This window comes from Sylvia atricapilla, chromosome 10 (assembly GCF_009819655.1).
Source record: "Sylvia atricapilla isolate bSylAtr1 chromosome 10, bSylAtr1.pri, whole genome shotgun sequence".
NCBI lineage: Eukaryota > Metazoa > Chordata > Aves > Passeriformes > Sylviidae > Sylvia > Sylvia atricapilla.
In genome coordinates, this window is record NC_089149.1 from 26275461 (window position 1) to 26288828 (window position 13368).

The 13368-nt window shown below is 52.1% G+C and overlaps 1 protein-coding gene across 1 annotated transcript; it reads right to left on the reverse strand.

Annotated features, from left to right (window-relative positions):
- Window positions 1-4251: 4251 nt before the first annotated feature.
- FAM43A (family with sequence similarity 43 member A) lies at window positions 4252-6498 on the reverse strand. The gene has a single exon (XM_066326406.1). The coding sequence runs from the start codon at window positions 6269-6271 to the stop codon at window positions 5183-5185; it is 1089 nt and encodes a 362-aa protein (XP_066182503.1). The 5' UTR covers window positions 6272-6498; the 3' UTR covers window positions 4252-5182.
- Between the last annotated feature and the right edge of the window lie 6870 nt (window positions 6499-13368).

The window sequence follows — 13368 nt, forward strand, 5'->3', positions numbered from 1 at the left end:
TGGAGGGTGCTGGGCAGCTGCAGCCTGGGGCTCAGCTCCTTGCAGAGCCGCCTTGTCGAGCCAAGGGCTGGATTGGGACCTTGTCCTTCATTATATAACTGTTTCTCTGAGTGTTTTCATAGTGCTCAGCCCTCCCACCAGGCAGAGCCCCCACTGGCAATAGGGAATGTCATGGTTTTCTGAATGCATAGCTTTGATTTCCTGCTGGGCTGTAGCAGTGAACAATTCTGCTCCCCCCCAGCTCATGCACCTTGCCAGGCATTAACCAAGATTGAGACCTCTACAAGACACTAGGCAGCAAGCTGGAGGTGTCACCTTGTCTGGGGTGGGTGATGGAGGTGTGGAGAGAAGCAGAACCTGAGGGGCCAGGTCAGTTCAGTTCCTCTGTGGGGCTCTTTGAGCCCCGCAGATGAACCGACCTGGCCTGGCCTCTGGGACCCCACGCTGTCCCTGTGCTGCCCTGGCTGCCTGCCCTCACATTCCTGTCCTTGCACATCATCTCCTTCCAGCTGCTGAGGAAAACAGCCCCTGCTGCTACCAGCGGCTGGGGTGAGGAGGGGGAGACGCCTTCACAGCACATGAGCTCTGCGGGAGCTGGGGCTGCTGCTGACCTTGGAAATGCAGGGTTTTTTTCTTCCCAGCTCCAGGAGAAGCAGGAGGTGAGGCATAGCTGGCTGGCACTGCACTCTCCTTGCAGCACACCAGTTTTTTCCACTATCAGTGGGACCTTGCCCACCCTCACCCAAGAAAACCAGGGGCTGTGCAGTGCTGTCACACACAACCCCTTGGACAGTTTGACAGTAGGTTGTCTGTTCCTGTGCCTTCCCTGCAGGCTGAAATTTGGGGTCTTTTCCCCACTGAATAATAGAGGGTTTAGTGTGATGGCCAAGAATTGGGCAGTGGGACAGTTGTGATGCTTTGGGAATGACTAACAGTGGGACAGGTCAGCTGCTCTTCTCTAACACACCGCCAAGGAGGAAATCCTGACGCCTTCCTGCTTCTCTACGAGTCACAGTGTGTGTGCTGAAGGTGACTTGGAACTGTCCCAGGGTTGTACTTGATACTGAGTATTGCCTGTAGCCCCCAAAAAGGAAGAGGTTTTCACCACTGACCTGGTGACATTCAAAAAGATTTCACATCCAGGAGTCCAAAGCAGCCCCTCAGCCAGAAGTTCCTACATTGTCCTCTCTGTTCAGGCAAACTGGATGTGCCCCGTGCAAGGCACATCTCCAAACTAAACTGCAAATAATTCTGGATCTAAATCAGTACTACAGTCCAGGCTAAAAGTCATTTCATGACTTGGCTCATTCCACTTGACCACTGGCTAATTTTTCTGGTTGCACATGATATTTTTTCCTGTTATGGATGAGGAAGACCTAAAGATGGGAGAAGGGCATGCTAAGGGCACAGAAAAACAAGAAGTTGTACATGGGATCCTGCCAACACTTCCACATTTCTGTGGTCCCCCCTCAGCCTCATTTTCAGGAGAAAATCTGTAGTACACCAGCAAATACACAGTCAATAAATAGTATTAGCAAAAAGGGCACTTTTCCCTTTATTCTCTTCGTATTCTGGGAGCCATCATTGTTGCCTGGAATACTCACATGCTCTATTTAGCCATAACACACTCAGGGAACCTCAGGTGCAGCACCTAAGCTGACTTGCCAAAGCATCAGCTCCATGTGTCAGGCTCAGAGCAGCATCATTGCCTTTCCTAGTGTTGTGTTGTTTTAGGTATTTTTGGGCCAATTCATCACACACTGCCTGCCAGCTCAGAGATGTGTGAAGCTCAGTGTTCAGCCTTACTGTGCTGGAAACCTCCTTGGCTGGCCCACCATGACTGGGCAGGGCAGTGATTTGCACCAGGGGCAGACAGCAATGCTTGACACCTGTTTCCACATTTGACTTCTTTCCCCACAGTTCAAAGCTACTGGCAGGGCTATCAGGCTGCCTTTGCTCTCCTTCTGCCTGCCTGTCCCTGGGAAGGCAGCAGAGGGATGGGGCTGCCGGCTGCTGGGGAGCAGTTTCAGAGTCTCTGCTGTTCTTTGCGCAGCCCTCACGCCTCCGCTGCGTCGGGGGCTGATTCACCATCCCCAGCTGTAAGGCTGAGTTAGTGCTGATGGATGGAGCCTGATCGACAGCGAACGTGTCCCTGCTCACAGCCCGAGCAGGGGCAGTGCCACGCTCGGTGGGACACTGCCAGTGGACAGCAGCCCTGGCACAGGGACTGGCATCAGCCCTGTCACCGAGCAGAGACCACAGAACAGTGTGTCCTCTGTGTATGGGAACAGGCCTTTCCCAAAGCCCTGCTGCACCTCCCCACACCAGCCCATCAGCCAGCATAGGCTTTTCAGCTTAGCAAGCAGCTACTTGTTTGAAAGGAAAAAACAGCAGCAGCTCAGCCATTTACTCAAATCTATTGGAGTGAAGGTCTCACTCTCTCCTCCTCTCCTTTTTCTAGGAAGATGTTCCTTCAAATTTGCTGTGCAGAAAATAAAATTACCTTTTTCTCCTCAGATGCGCTTATTCTCTTTTGCAGACCCAGGCATGCTATGGGGAGGGCAGGGCAGCTAAGCACACATGAATAACCTCACACTAGCACTGCAGATGTACATATGACATTTTTTCTATGGTTCTAATACCAAAATATTCCAGGCACAAAGGGATTTGGACTCAACAGCTAATGATCTATACAGGCTTCTAAGGAAACTGCACAGTAGCCCTGCTAATGGCTTCAAGGGGAAATGCTTCAGGCCCTGGCTGCTGCTACTGCTGCTCAGGGAATTGTGCTTTTAGCTCTGGCATGCGATAAAAACCTTTTCTCACTGTTGCAGACACGATGGCTCTTCTGGAGAGAGGAAAGGCATTGACTAAGCTCAGGCCATTAACCACCTTTAAGCACACACGGAGGATGTAAAGCAAACAACACCCGGTCATTCAGCACCCGGGGTTAGTTAACTAACCCCCGTGACTCCCCCGGCGTGCCCTCTCTGCTCCCCAGGGGCCGTACTGCTCCCTGCTCCAAGCACTGCCTGCTTCCTCTGCCCCGGGACAGAGCAGGCAGTGCCAGAGAGCTCCGGGCACGGACCTGGGGCACTCACCTCAAGCCCAGGGCACTGCAGGTTCCCTGCTGCCAGGCAGGCAGCCTGGCAAGCCCCATCTTGAGGAAAGCACTTTAGGATGAACTCTCTCTGGTGTTTCATTTCCCCTTCGTGCCCCTTCCCTCCCTGGGAAAGGCGAAGAGAGCTTTGTCTGAGAAAAAGCAGCAAGACGCAATATTTCTTTAGCAAGGTGTGTCTCTGCAGTGCCGGCCTGAGCGTGCTCAAATCAGGCAGTGGCCACTGTCACCTGCCAGATCTCGCTGCCCATCACAAGGAAAGACGGTGCCCACTCTGAGGGGATTCCCTCTCTCCCCATTACCCCGTCCCGTGAAAGCCACACCACTGTGGCTCCCTCCTCGGACTGACTCATACTGAGACAATGGTTTGGTGGCAGATTTTGCAATGGGTTTTAATGAGGTATTTACAAGTTCTGAGGTGGGTCCCTTGCACAAGGAGTGTGGCCTGGCCCTGGCAGCTGGGGCTTTTCATTGACATTCCTGCAACTCCACCGATTGCAGCACAGGCACAGTGGAAAACATTTAGACATCAGAAATGACAGATTAATTATCTCTTAATTGATACCTCTACTTGGGGACAAATGAAACCGGAACATCTCTCCTGCGCTGGGAGCCTGCCACTTACAGATTTACAGCTAAAAATATCGCGGCAGTCCCGTGGCTAATCAACTTCACTGCTTACCCTGGGTGAAGTTATAAAATTGTCTCAGGCTGGCACTGCGAGCAGTCAGGGACCAGCTGCAGCACCGGGATGCAGACAGCATTCACAGTGTGCAGTATCCCCACTGCCCAGGCGAGGGGCACCTCACCTCAGGGCAGTATCGGGGCACCACCAGTTGGGTTTCTCCAGACTAGAATCCAGCCAGAGCGCTCTGATGAGAGGTTTCTCACGCTTTCTTGTCTATCATTAGAGGCTGTGGAGAGAAAACCTCATCCCTGTGCCTTTTAAGAGTCCTTAAGCGCCCAGTGTGTTTCCCTGTAGTGTAACATTTCCAGCGAGCTCGGGAATGCTTGAAACAGCTTTTTTGTGCAGTGCTCTCCTGCACCTACAACATTTCCCAAGGGATCTCTCCCCACCCCCAGCTCCTTACAGGAATCCACACACAGAGGCAAAATTGCCACAGTGACCTCACTTTCTTTTAAGTTACCATCATCTTTATTTTTTTTCACATATGTGCAAACAGAGGAGATCGAAATGGTGGTGTTCTTAAAAATAACAAAATGTATTTGCATACATTTCCCTATGTACAGGTGAACAGCCACAAGTAGTCTTCTTTTGCACAGCAAAAGATCTAGAGCATTGAGACCGGGGACAGGACCAGGGCCCAAAAAAAAAAAAAGTCTAATTTAAAAATAATAATAAAAAACCCCCCCAACTTCACAACAGTGCAAACCTCTTGGACACGACAGCACGATGGAGTGACTTTAATGGAGAAAACGGCGGGGGGGCCTCTCGGATGTGAGATTTCTGACTGTAAACAAGGCGCAACACCTCCCTCCCGCCGCCCTCCCCGGGGAAAGCTATTCCAGGAATTTGGCAGATCATCAAGGGCTGAGCCGGAGGTAAACAGCCCGCGGCCGCCTCCCCTCCTCAGGCCGCGGCGAGTTGGGGTCCGGCTCCGGCGGCGACCGGCACGGGAGGGGCGGCCGCTCCCCGGGATGCTGCGGGTCGCGGGGGCACCGCGGGGAAGCGGCGGGACCGCGAATTCCCCGAGGGGCCTCGGCGGGGCCGGAGGGGTCCGGTGCGCCCTGGTGGGGCTGTGCATGCCCGGAAGGGACCGCGCATTCCAGGACAGGCCGGAAGGAACCCGGTGCGCCCCGGCGGGGCCGCGCATTCCCGGAGGGAACCCGGTGCGCCCCTGCGGCGCCGCTCGCGCCCGGAAGGGACCGTGCATTCCCGGAGGGAACCCGGTGCGCCCCGCTGGGGCCGTGCACTCCCGGCAGGGACCGTGAACTCCCGGAGGGGTCAGAAGTAACTCGGTGCGCCCCAGCGGGGCCGTGCATTCCCGGAGGGAAGCCGGCGCGCCCCGGCGGCGCCGCGCACGCCCGTACGGGCTCGAGAGCTCAGCCGGTCTCGGGGTCGCCGGGGGGCGGCTGCTCGGCATCGCTGCCGGGCGGGGCGGCCCCGTCCGTGCCGCCGCTCTCCAGGGAGGACTCGCTGCCCGTGCTTTCCCCGGAAAGCAGGCGGCGGACGCGCAGGTCGGCGCGCAACGAGCGTAGGTCGTTGCCCAGGCTGAGCTCGCCCAGGTCGCGAAGGAGCTGGCCCAGCTCCGGGCTCTCGCCGCGGCCGGTGCTGGGGCGCAGCAGCTCGCCCTCGGGCTCGCCTAGCGCTTCCAGGATGTCTTCGCAGTCGCAGTGCATGGCCCGCTCTTCCTGCTCCTCGCCCAGTAGGTCCTCCGTGATGGAGCCCAGCTTGGGCGCGCTGCGGCTCCGCTCTACCGGCGGCTTGTAGCAGCACTGCCCGTTGAGCAGCTTGCGCAGCGGCACCAGCGGGATGCTCTGCTCGCCCACCAGCTGCTGCTGCTGGTGCCGCGCGTCGTCCCGCTTCTTGAGCCGGCGGAACTCGGCCAGTGCCGTGGCCGAAGTCTGGTAAAGCAGCAGGGCCATGGCCTTCGCCTTCTCGGGCTTGGAGACCAGCACGGCGTGGCAGCGCAGCATCACTGCCTTGTGCTTCAGCTCGTGGCGGTAGATCCAGGCGAAGACACGGGGCAGGCGCGGGTCGGCCACGCAGTAGGTGACCCGGTGCAGCAGGTAGAGGTGGCCGGGCCGGCGCAGCCCCTTGTCCTCGGCGTGGGCCATGCGGATGCCCTGCGCGCTGATGGTCAGCTTCATCTTGGTGCCCTGCCGGCCCGCCTCGCTTTTGCTCCAAATCTTGCAGACGGCCAGGTCGGTGCAGCCCTCACCTTTGGACTGGATGGTGGTAGCGTTGCCCAGGTAGAGCACAGTATACGTGGGGTCTTCGCTGGTGACGCGAAATTTCCGCCGCTTGGAGCGGAACATGCTGCCAACGCGGTGCAGGGCGCTCTCGGGGCAGGCGCGGGCCAGCGAGGTGAGGGCCGAGTAGTGTACGCTCACCGCGTACCCCTTGGGCTTGCTCTGCCGCCGCGCCTCGCCCGCCGCCAGCTCCACCTTGCTCCGCTTCCAGGGCAGCATGGCCCCGCGGAGCCGCGGCTAGGCGCCGCGCCGACGGCTCCGGGCGCGGGGGGGCATGCCACGGCGGCGGCGGCGGCTGGGCTGCCCGCCCGCCTCACATCCTTGCGGGCGCCGGGCCGCCGCAGCCGTAGATATAGGCAGGCGCCGCGCTCCGCGGGCGCGGAGAGGGGAGGCCCCGCGCACCGAGGGCGGAGCGCCCGCTGCCCGGGCCCGCCGAGCCGGCGGCTCGCTGCTCGCCGCCCGCCCGCCGCCGCCGCTCTGCGCCGCCCGCCGCGGAGCCCCGGCCCCGGCCCCGGCCCCGGCCCCGCCGCGCCGTGGGGCGGGCAGGGGGCGGGCACGGGGCGGTGCCAGCCCGGCCGGGCGGCCCCTAGCCCCTGTCCCCTCCCCGCCCGCAGCGGAGCGCGGCCCCCAGCGGGGGACACCCGCCGGTGCCGCCGCGGAGGAGCGGCGACCCCCGTGCGCCCCGGCCCGGCCCAGCTCGCTCCCCGCGGCCGCGTGCGGAGGGTGGGTGCCGGAGCGCTCTCCTGCGGCTTTCGTCAGCACGGGCGGGGGGGATGGAGAGGGCGTCGCGGGGAATCCGTCTGCCCCAAATCCCCTTAAACTGATAAAAATCCCAAGGCCACTGCGGGACCCCTTTGTGTGTGCGCTTTGGGAGATCCCACGGCCGGGAGAGCCCCATCCTCAATTGCTTGCCCGGCCAGGGTGTGCCATGAACAAGTCCCGCTCTTGGAACATGATCTTTCCTCTGGTTTGGTTAGTTCGGCTCTGAGTGCTGCAGGGCCTGCAGCAAATACTAGTTATTATGTATGAGTAATCCTTTGCTCTTTATTTATATGCAGCAGCTGAAGAACAAGAAGCTGTCTTGTAATTTCTTGTTGGGGTTGCTGAGTACAGTCACAGACATAATGAGAAAGTTGGTCTCTGTGTTGTTACTGTAGCTTCTTATGTCATGTGTCAGATCCTTGCCAGAAAGAATAGAAATTCCAGCGTTGCAGATAATGGTGTGATAAAGTGTGTTTGTTCACTAAATCTGGGTGAAGGGATATAGATGCTTTGCTCACTAGAAGGGTGAAGGGAAATAGATGTTTTATTCACTAGAAGGGTAATAGGATATAGATGTAATAAAGTACATTTGTTCACTAGAAGGGTGATGGGATATAGATGTAATAAAGTACATTTGTTCACTAGAAGGAGTGAAGGGAGATAAGTAAGGTATGTCCGTTCACTAAATCAAGGATGAAGGGGGATAGATAAAGAATGTCTGCTCACTAAATCAAGAGATAGATAAATTGTATAACTTTACTGACCCCTTCCTGTTGAGATAAACATTTTCAGGGACACGCTAATTGCGATGATTAACTGCATCTGAGGAAAGGCTAATCAAGACCCTAGCAACACAGGATGGACATGCGCAGAGTACATCGAGGACAGTCACGTCGACAAGGAACAGAACTGTATAAGAGGACACCAGAGACCCCGGATCGGCGCGGCGGGTTTGTGGGACGAAGAGCCCACCTGTCGCCCAGCGCTGAAACTGCTTTTGCTTTGCTTGCTGTAATTAATAAAATTTCAATTGGAAACCATAATTGGCTTTTGGTCATAAATTGGTAACAATTTGGTGCCGTGACTCGGATGGGAATGCTGGTGGACTCGTGAGGGGCTTGAGGAGGCGCCCCACCTACAATAATAGGTGGCCTTGGCTCCCGGTCTTCACCCCACTCCCACCGACGATCCGAAATTCAAAGCAAAGGCAGGGAAAAGACCGGTCGACCCTATAAATTCTGTGCACAGGAGTCCGGACGAAGACGCAGGAGCGCGTGAGTACTGCCCGTTGAGCAGGGGAATCCGTTCGGTCGGGGTCGGGAATCCCGGAGTGTGACGTATGATGTGTGCGTGAGAGGGAAACCGGCAGCCGGATTTCCCAAGTGAGAGCGGACCCTCAGTAGTGCGTTTCTCATTGCCCGCGAGGGCGTGAGCCACGAACCAGGGGAAGCGAGTGAATACGTGTGAAAAGAAGGCACTCCGGAAGATGGGACAGGGGAAAAGCAAGCCCCCTCCACCCATAAAGCCCCCTCCAGTACTTAGGAACTCCCCGCTAGGATTCATGCTGGAGAATTGGGAACATTATCCCGGGATAAGGGAGAAAGATAAGTCTAAAATGATACATTATTGTGTAAAGGTTTGGGGAGGGCAGAAAATATCAAAAGATGTGTGTTGGCCGATGTATGGGTCAGCTGATGATTGGGTACAGCAGTTATTGAACTTTTGGGTGAACTCCAAAACCCCTTTCAGTCAGGAGGAAAGTGACTATGCGGCAGTTTGGCTGACGACACCAGGGGTCGCTATTTTCAAACTTTCAGAGGAAAAAAGATCTAAGGAACATAAGGCTCGAAAAGAGGAAGAAATTCCCATGGGACCCCCACCTTATATACCCCCGTCACCACTGGCTCCCCCTCCGCCTCACCCCGAGCAAAGTGAGCAGGAGGAACTGGAGCAGGGACCGCAAACACGTAGCAAAACCCGGCAACATAACCTATTTCCCTTAAGGGAAATGCCGATGGGGGGTCCCCAACCACAGATGGGATTTATATCCGTACCTCTTAACTCAGGTGACGTACGGGATTTTAAAAGAGAGATGGGAAACATCCTGGAAGACCCTTTAGGGGTAGCAGAAAGAGTGGATCAATTCCTAGGACCTAACATATACACATGGGAGGAGTTGCAGTCCATTCTGAACATATTATTTACCGCAGAGGAAAAGAATATGATCAGACGTGCTGGGATGCGCATTTGGGACGCCCAGCATGTCCAGGGGCCCTTAGCCGATACCAAATGGCCCTTACAGAATCCTCTCTGGAATCATCAAGACCAAAACCATAGAGGACACATGCAAGACCTTAGGACTATTATCATCCAGGGTATTAGAGAGGCTGTTCCAAGAGGCCAAAATATTAATAAAGCATTCAATGAAAGACAAAAGAAAGATGAAACCCCCACGGAATGGCTGGAGAGATTACGAAAAAATCTGCAGTTGTATTCGGGCCTAGACCCTGAAACACCGTTAGGACAAGCATTACTAAAAACACATTTTGTAGCAAAATCATGGGAGGATATTCGGAAGAAACTTGAAAAATTGGAAGATTGGCAAGATAGAGGTTTGGATGAGCTATTAAGAGAAGCACAGAGGGTATATGTTAGGAGGGAAGAAGAGGGTCATAAGAGACAAGTTAGAATGATGGTGGCTGCAGTCAGGGAAAGTAGAGAATCGGATAGGCAGGGTAAGGGGGAGAGAACCCGGAGACCACCCCCAAAGCAAGGGGGACCGGTAGAGAAGAAAGAAGAAAAGACTTGCTTCTATTGTGGTAAACGGGGACACTTTAAAAGAGACTGCAGAGTCAGGATACAGGATGAAAAAATGTTTAAAGAAGATTAGGGGAGTCAGGGGCTCTACATATTGGGGACCCCGAAACATCCAGAGCCCTTGATAAAATTAAAACTAGGTCCCCAAGCTAAGGAGGTAGAGTTTCTGGTGGATTCGGGGGCTGAAAGGTCCACCTTACAGAGTCTGCCTCCCGGGTGTAATTCATCACGGGAAACAGCCCTCGTTGTGGGAGCGAGTGGGATTCCGTTCAAAGCCGGGGTGGCTAAAGACATTTTAATAGAAGCAGAATCCAAACTGGGGGTGGGGGATTTTTTGATAGTACCCGAAGCTGAATTTAATCTATTGGGACGAGACTTGATAATTGAATTGGGAATAAATTTGGAAGTTAAGGGAAAAGAACTGAAAATAAGACTCTGTCCTCTTAGAGTAGAAGATGAACAAGAAATAAATCCTGAAGTTTGGTATACACCTGAAAGTGCAGGACAATTAAAGATACCTCCCTTTATGGTCAAAATTAAAAACCCTGAGATCCCGATAAAATTAAAACAGTACCCTATATCCTTGGAAGGTAGGAGAGGATTAAAGCCTGAAGTAGAAAGATTAATAAACAGGGGATTGCTAGAACCCTGCATGTCCCCATTTAACACTCCCATCTTACCAGTAAAAAAACCGGATGGGACATACAGACTAGTCCATGATTTAAGGGAAATCAATAAGCGAACGGTTTCCCGGTTCCCGGTGGTAGCGAATCCATATACCCTACTGAGCAAACTGGGACCTGATAATTTATGGTATAGTGTGATTGACCTAAAAGATGCCTTTTGGGCCTGCCCCCTGGACGAATCATGTAGAGATTACTTTGCCTTTGAATGGGAGGATCCTGATACCAATAGAAAACAACAATTAAGGTGGCGAGTTCTTCCCCAGGGCTTCACGGAGTCACCCAATCTATTTGGGCAGGCCCTGGAGCAACTCCTGCAAGAATATCAACCCCACCCTGAAATAACATTAATCCAATATGTGGATGATTTATTGATTGCAGGAAAAGAGGAAGAAAAAGTCAGAAAAGAAAGCATTAAATTGTTAAATTTTTTGGGATTGAAAGGACTTAAAGTATCAAAAACGAAATTACAGTTTGTAGAAGAAGAAGTGAGATATTTGGGCCATTATATCAGTAAGGGGGAAAAAAAGATAGATCCGGAAAGAATAAAAGGAATATTATCCTTACCAACTCCGGGGAATAAGAAGCAGATCAGACAATTGCTGGGGTTAGTAGGGTACTGTAGGCAATGGATTGAGAACTATAGTAGCAAGGTAAAGTTCCTGTACCAGAAACTTAGCACAGACGGGTTATTAAAATGGAGTGAGGAAGATAAGGGAAAACTACAGAGGCTACGGGAGGATCTCGTTAACGCTCCGGTCCTAAGCCTACCAGACTTAAAAAGACCCTTTTATCTGTTTGTCAACATAGATAATGGTACAGCTTATGGGGTCCTAACCCAAGATTGGGCAGGGAAAAAGAAGCCGGTGGGATACTTGTCAAAGTTATTAGATCCTGTGAGCCGGGGATGGCCCACTTGCTTACAGGCAATAGTAGGATGTGCCCTCCTGGTAGGGGAAGCTAAAAAAATCACTTTCAATAGCAATCTTAAAGTACTATCTCCCCACAATGTTAGGAATGTACTCCAACAAAAGGCTGAGAAATGGATATCGGATACTCGGCTCTTAAAGTATGAAAGTATCTTACTAGAAGCCCCCAATCTGACTTTAGAAACTACCAGCTTGCAAAATCCTGCACAATTTTTGTATGGGGAACCAGATGACACAAAATTAGTACATAATTGTCTCCAGACTATAGAAGAACAAACAAAAATTAGGCCTGACTTAGAGGAAGAAGAATTAGAAGAGGGAGAAAGGATTTTTGTAGATGGGTCCTCCAGAGTAGTGGAAGGCAAAAGGAAGTCGGGATATGCTGTGATAGACGGGAAAACCCTTAAAGTGTTAGAATCAGGACCCCTGAGTGGCACCTGGTCAGCCCAAGCCTGCGAACTATATGCTGTATTGCAGGCCCTAAACAGATTACAAGGGAAGGAAGGAACAATATACACAGACTCCAAATATAGCTATGGAATAATACATACTTTTGGAAAAATCTGGGAAGAAAGAGGGCTAGTAAACTCACAGGGGAAAGATTTGGTGCATCAAGAATTAATAAAGAAGGTGTTAGTAGCTCTACGTAAGCCAAAAAGGGTAGCAGTGGTACATCTCAGAGGACATCAAAGGGGAGTGGATTTAAAACCAGAGGGAATAACGCTGCTGATCAAGAGGCCAAACAGGCAGCATTAAAGAGTTAATTGTAACTCAGAAAGAACAAGAGGAGCCCAGACAGGATTCCTCGGCCCTATTATTTACGACACAAGAAGAACAGAAATTGACCCGGATGGGTATTTCAAAGAACGCAGAAGGGAAGTGGCACTTAGCAGATGGGCGAGAGGTGTTATCTAAATCAATAGTTACTCGAGTGCTAACCAGGTTACATAAACAAACACACTGGGGAAGCCAGGCTTTGATAGACCATTTTGCCACCAAATACATGTGTATCGGACTGCACGACTTAGCTAAGCACATTACCCAGGGATGCCCCACCTGCTTGAGAGTTAACAGATCAGTACAAAGAAAATTGCCATTGGGGGGGAGACCTTTAGCTACCAGACCATTTTCTAAAATTCAAATAGACTTTACTGAATTCCCTAAAGTAGGAAGATATAAATATGTACTAGTTATAGTAGACCACCTAACCCATTATGTTGAAGCTTTCCCTACCACTAGAGCAACTGCGCAAACGGTGTCTAAAATTTTGTTGGAACAAATAATACCTAGGTACGGGGTAACTGAGGTTATAGATTCTGATCAGGGACCACACTTTACCTCCAAGATAGTCAAAAACCTTGCTGAGGCTTTGGGAATAAGGTGGGATGAACACACCCCTTGGCATCCTCAAAGTTCTGGAAGAGTAGAAAGAATGAATGGGGAATTGAAGAAGCAATTAGTCAAGTTAACGATAGAAACCAAGCTCTCTTGGATAAAGTGTATTCCCCTTGCCTTATTAAATCTTAGGGCCCAACCTCGAGCTGATATAGGAATATCTCCTTTTGAGATGTTATATGGAATGCCCTATGATGCTGGAATACCACAGGATCACCCTGGAATTACAGACAAAATCATTCAAACATATATTAATGAATTGATGAGATACAGACAAGAATTATGGAAAAAAGGACAATTAATCCAGCGTCCCCCTCTTGATATTACCTTACACCAGGTAAAGCCCGGAGATTGGATCCTTATAAAAACGTGGAAAGAAACCACTCTGCAACCTCGGTGGGATGGCCCGTACTTGGTATTATTGACCACCAATACAGCGGTGCGAACTGCAGAGAGAGGGTGGACTCATGCCAGCCGCATAAAAGGGCCTATACCCAAGGACGAGTGGGAGGTCAAGAGCCCAGCCGGAGACTTGAAACTTAAACTGGCTCGTAAAGGGGGGGAGAACCCCACTTGAGAAAGACACCGATTGAATCTGACTGATTCTGGTCCTCTTGACTTCTACATCTTTTAAATACAGACATTGGGGAAACATACAAAGGATACATATATATTGTTTAACCTTATGGAATAAAAGAGAAGTGGTTAATGGATAGGGAACATAAGCATA

Bases quoted from the DNA above. Each gene is read 5' to 3' on its own strand.
- FAM43A (XM_066326406.1), bottom strand. From the start codon at position 6,271: ATGCTGCCCTGGAAGCGGAGCAAGGTGGAGCTGGCGGCGGGCGAGGCG.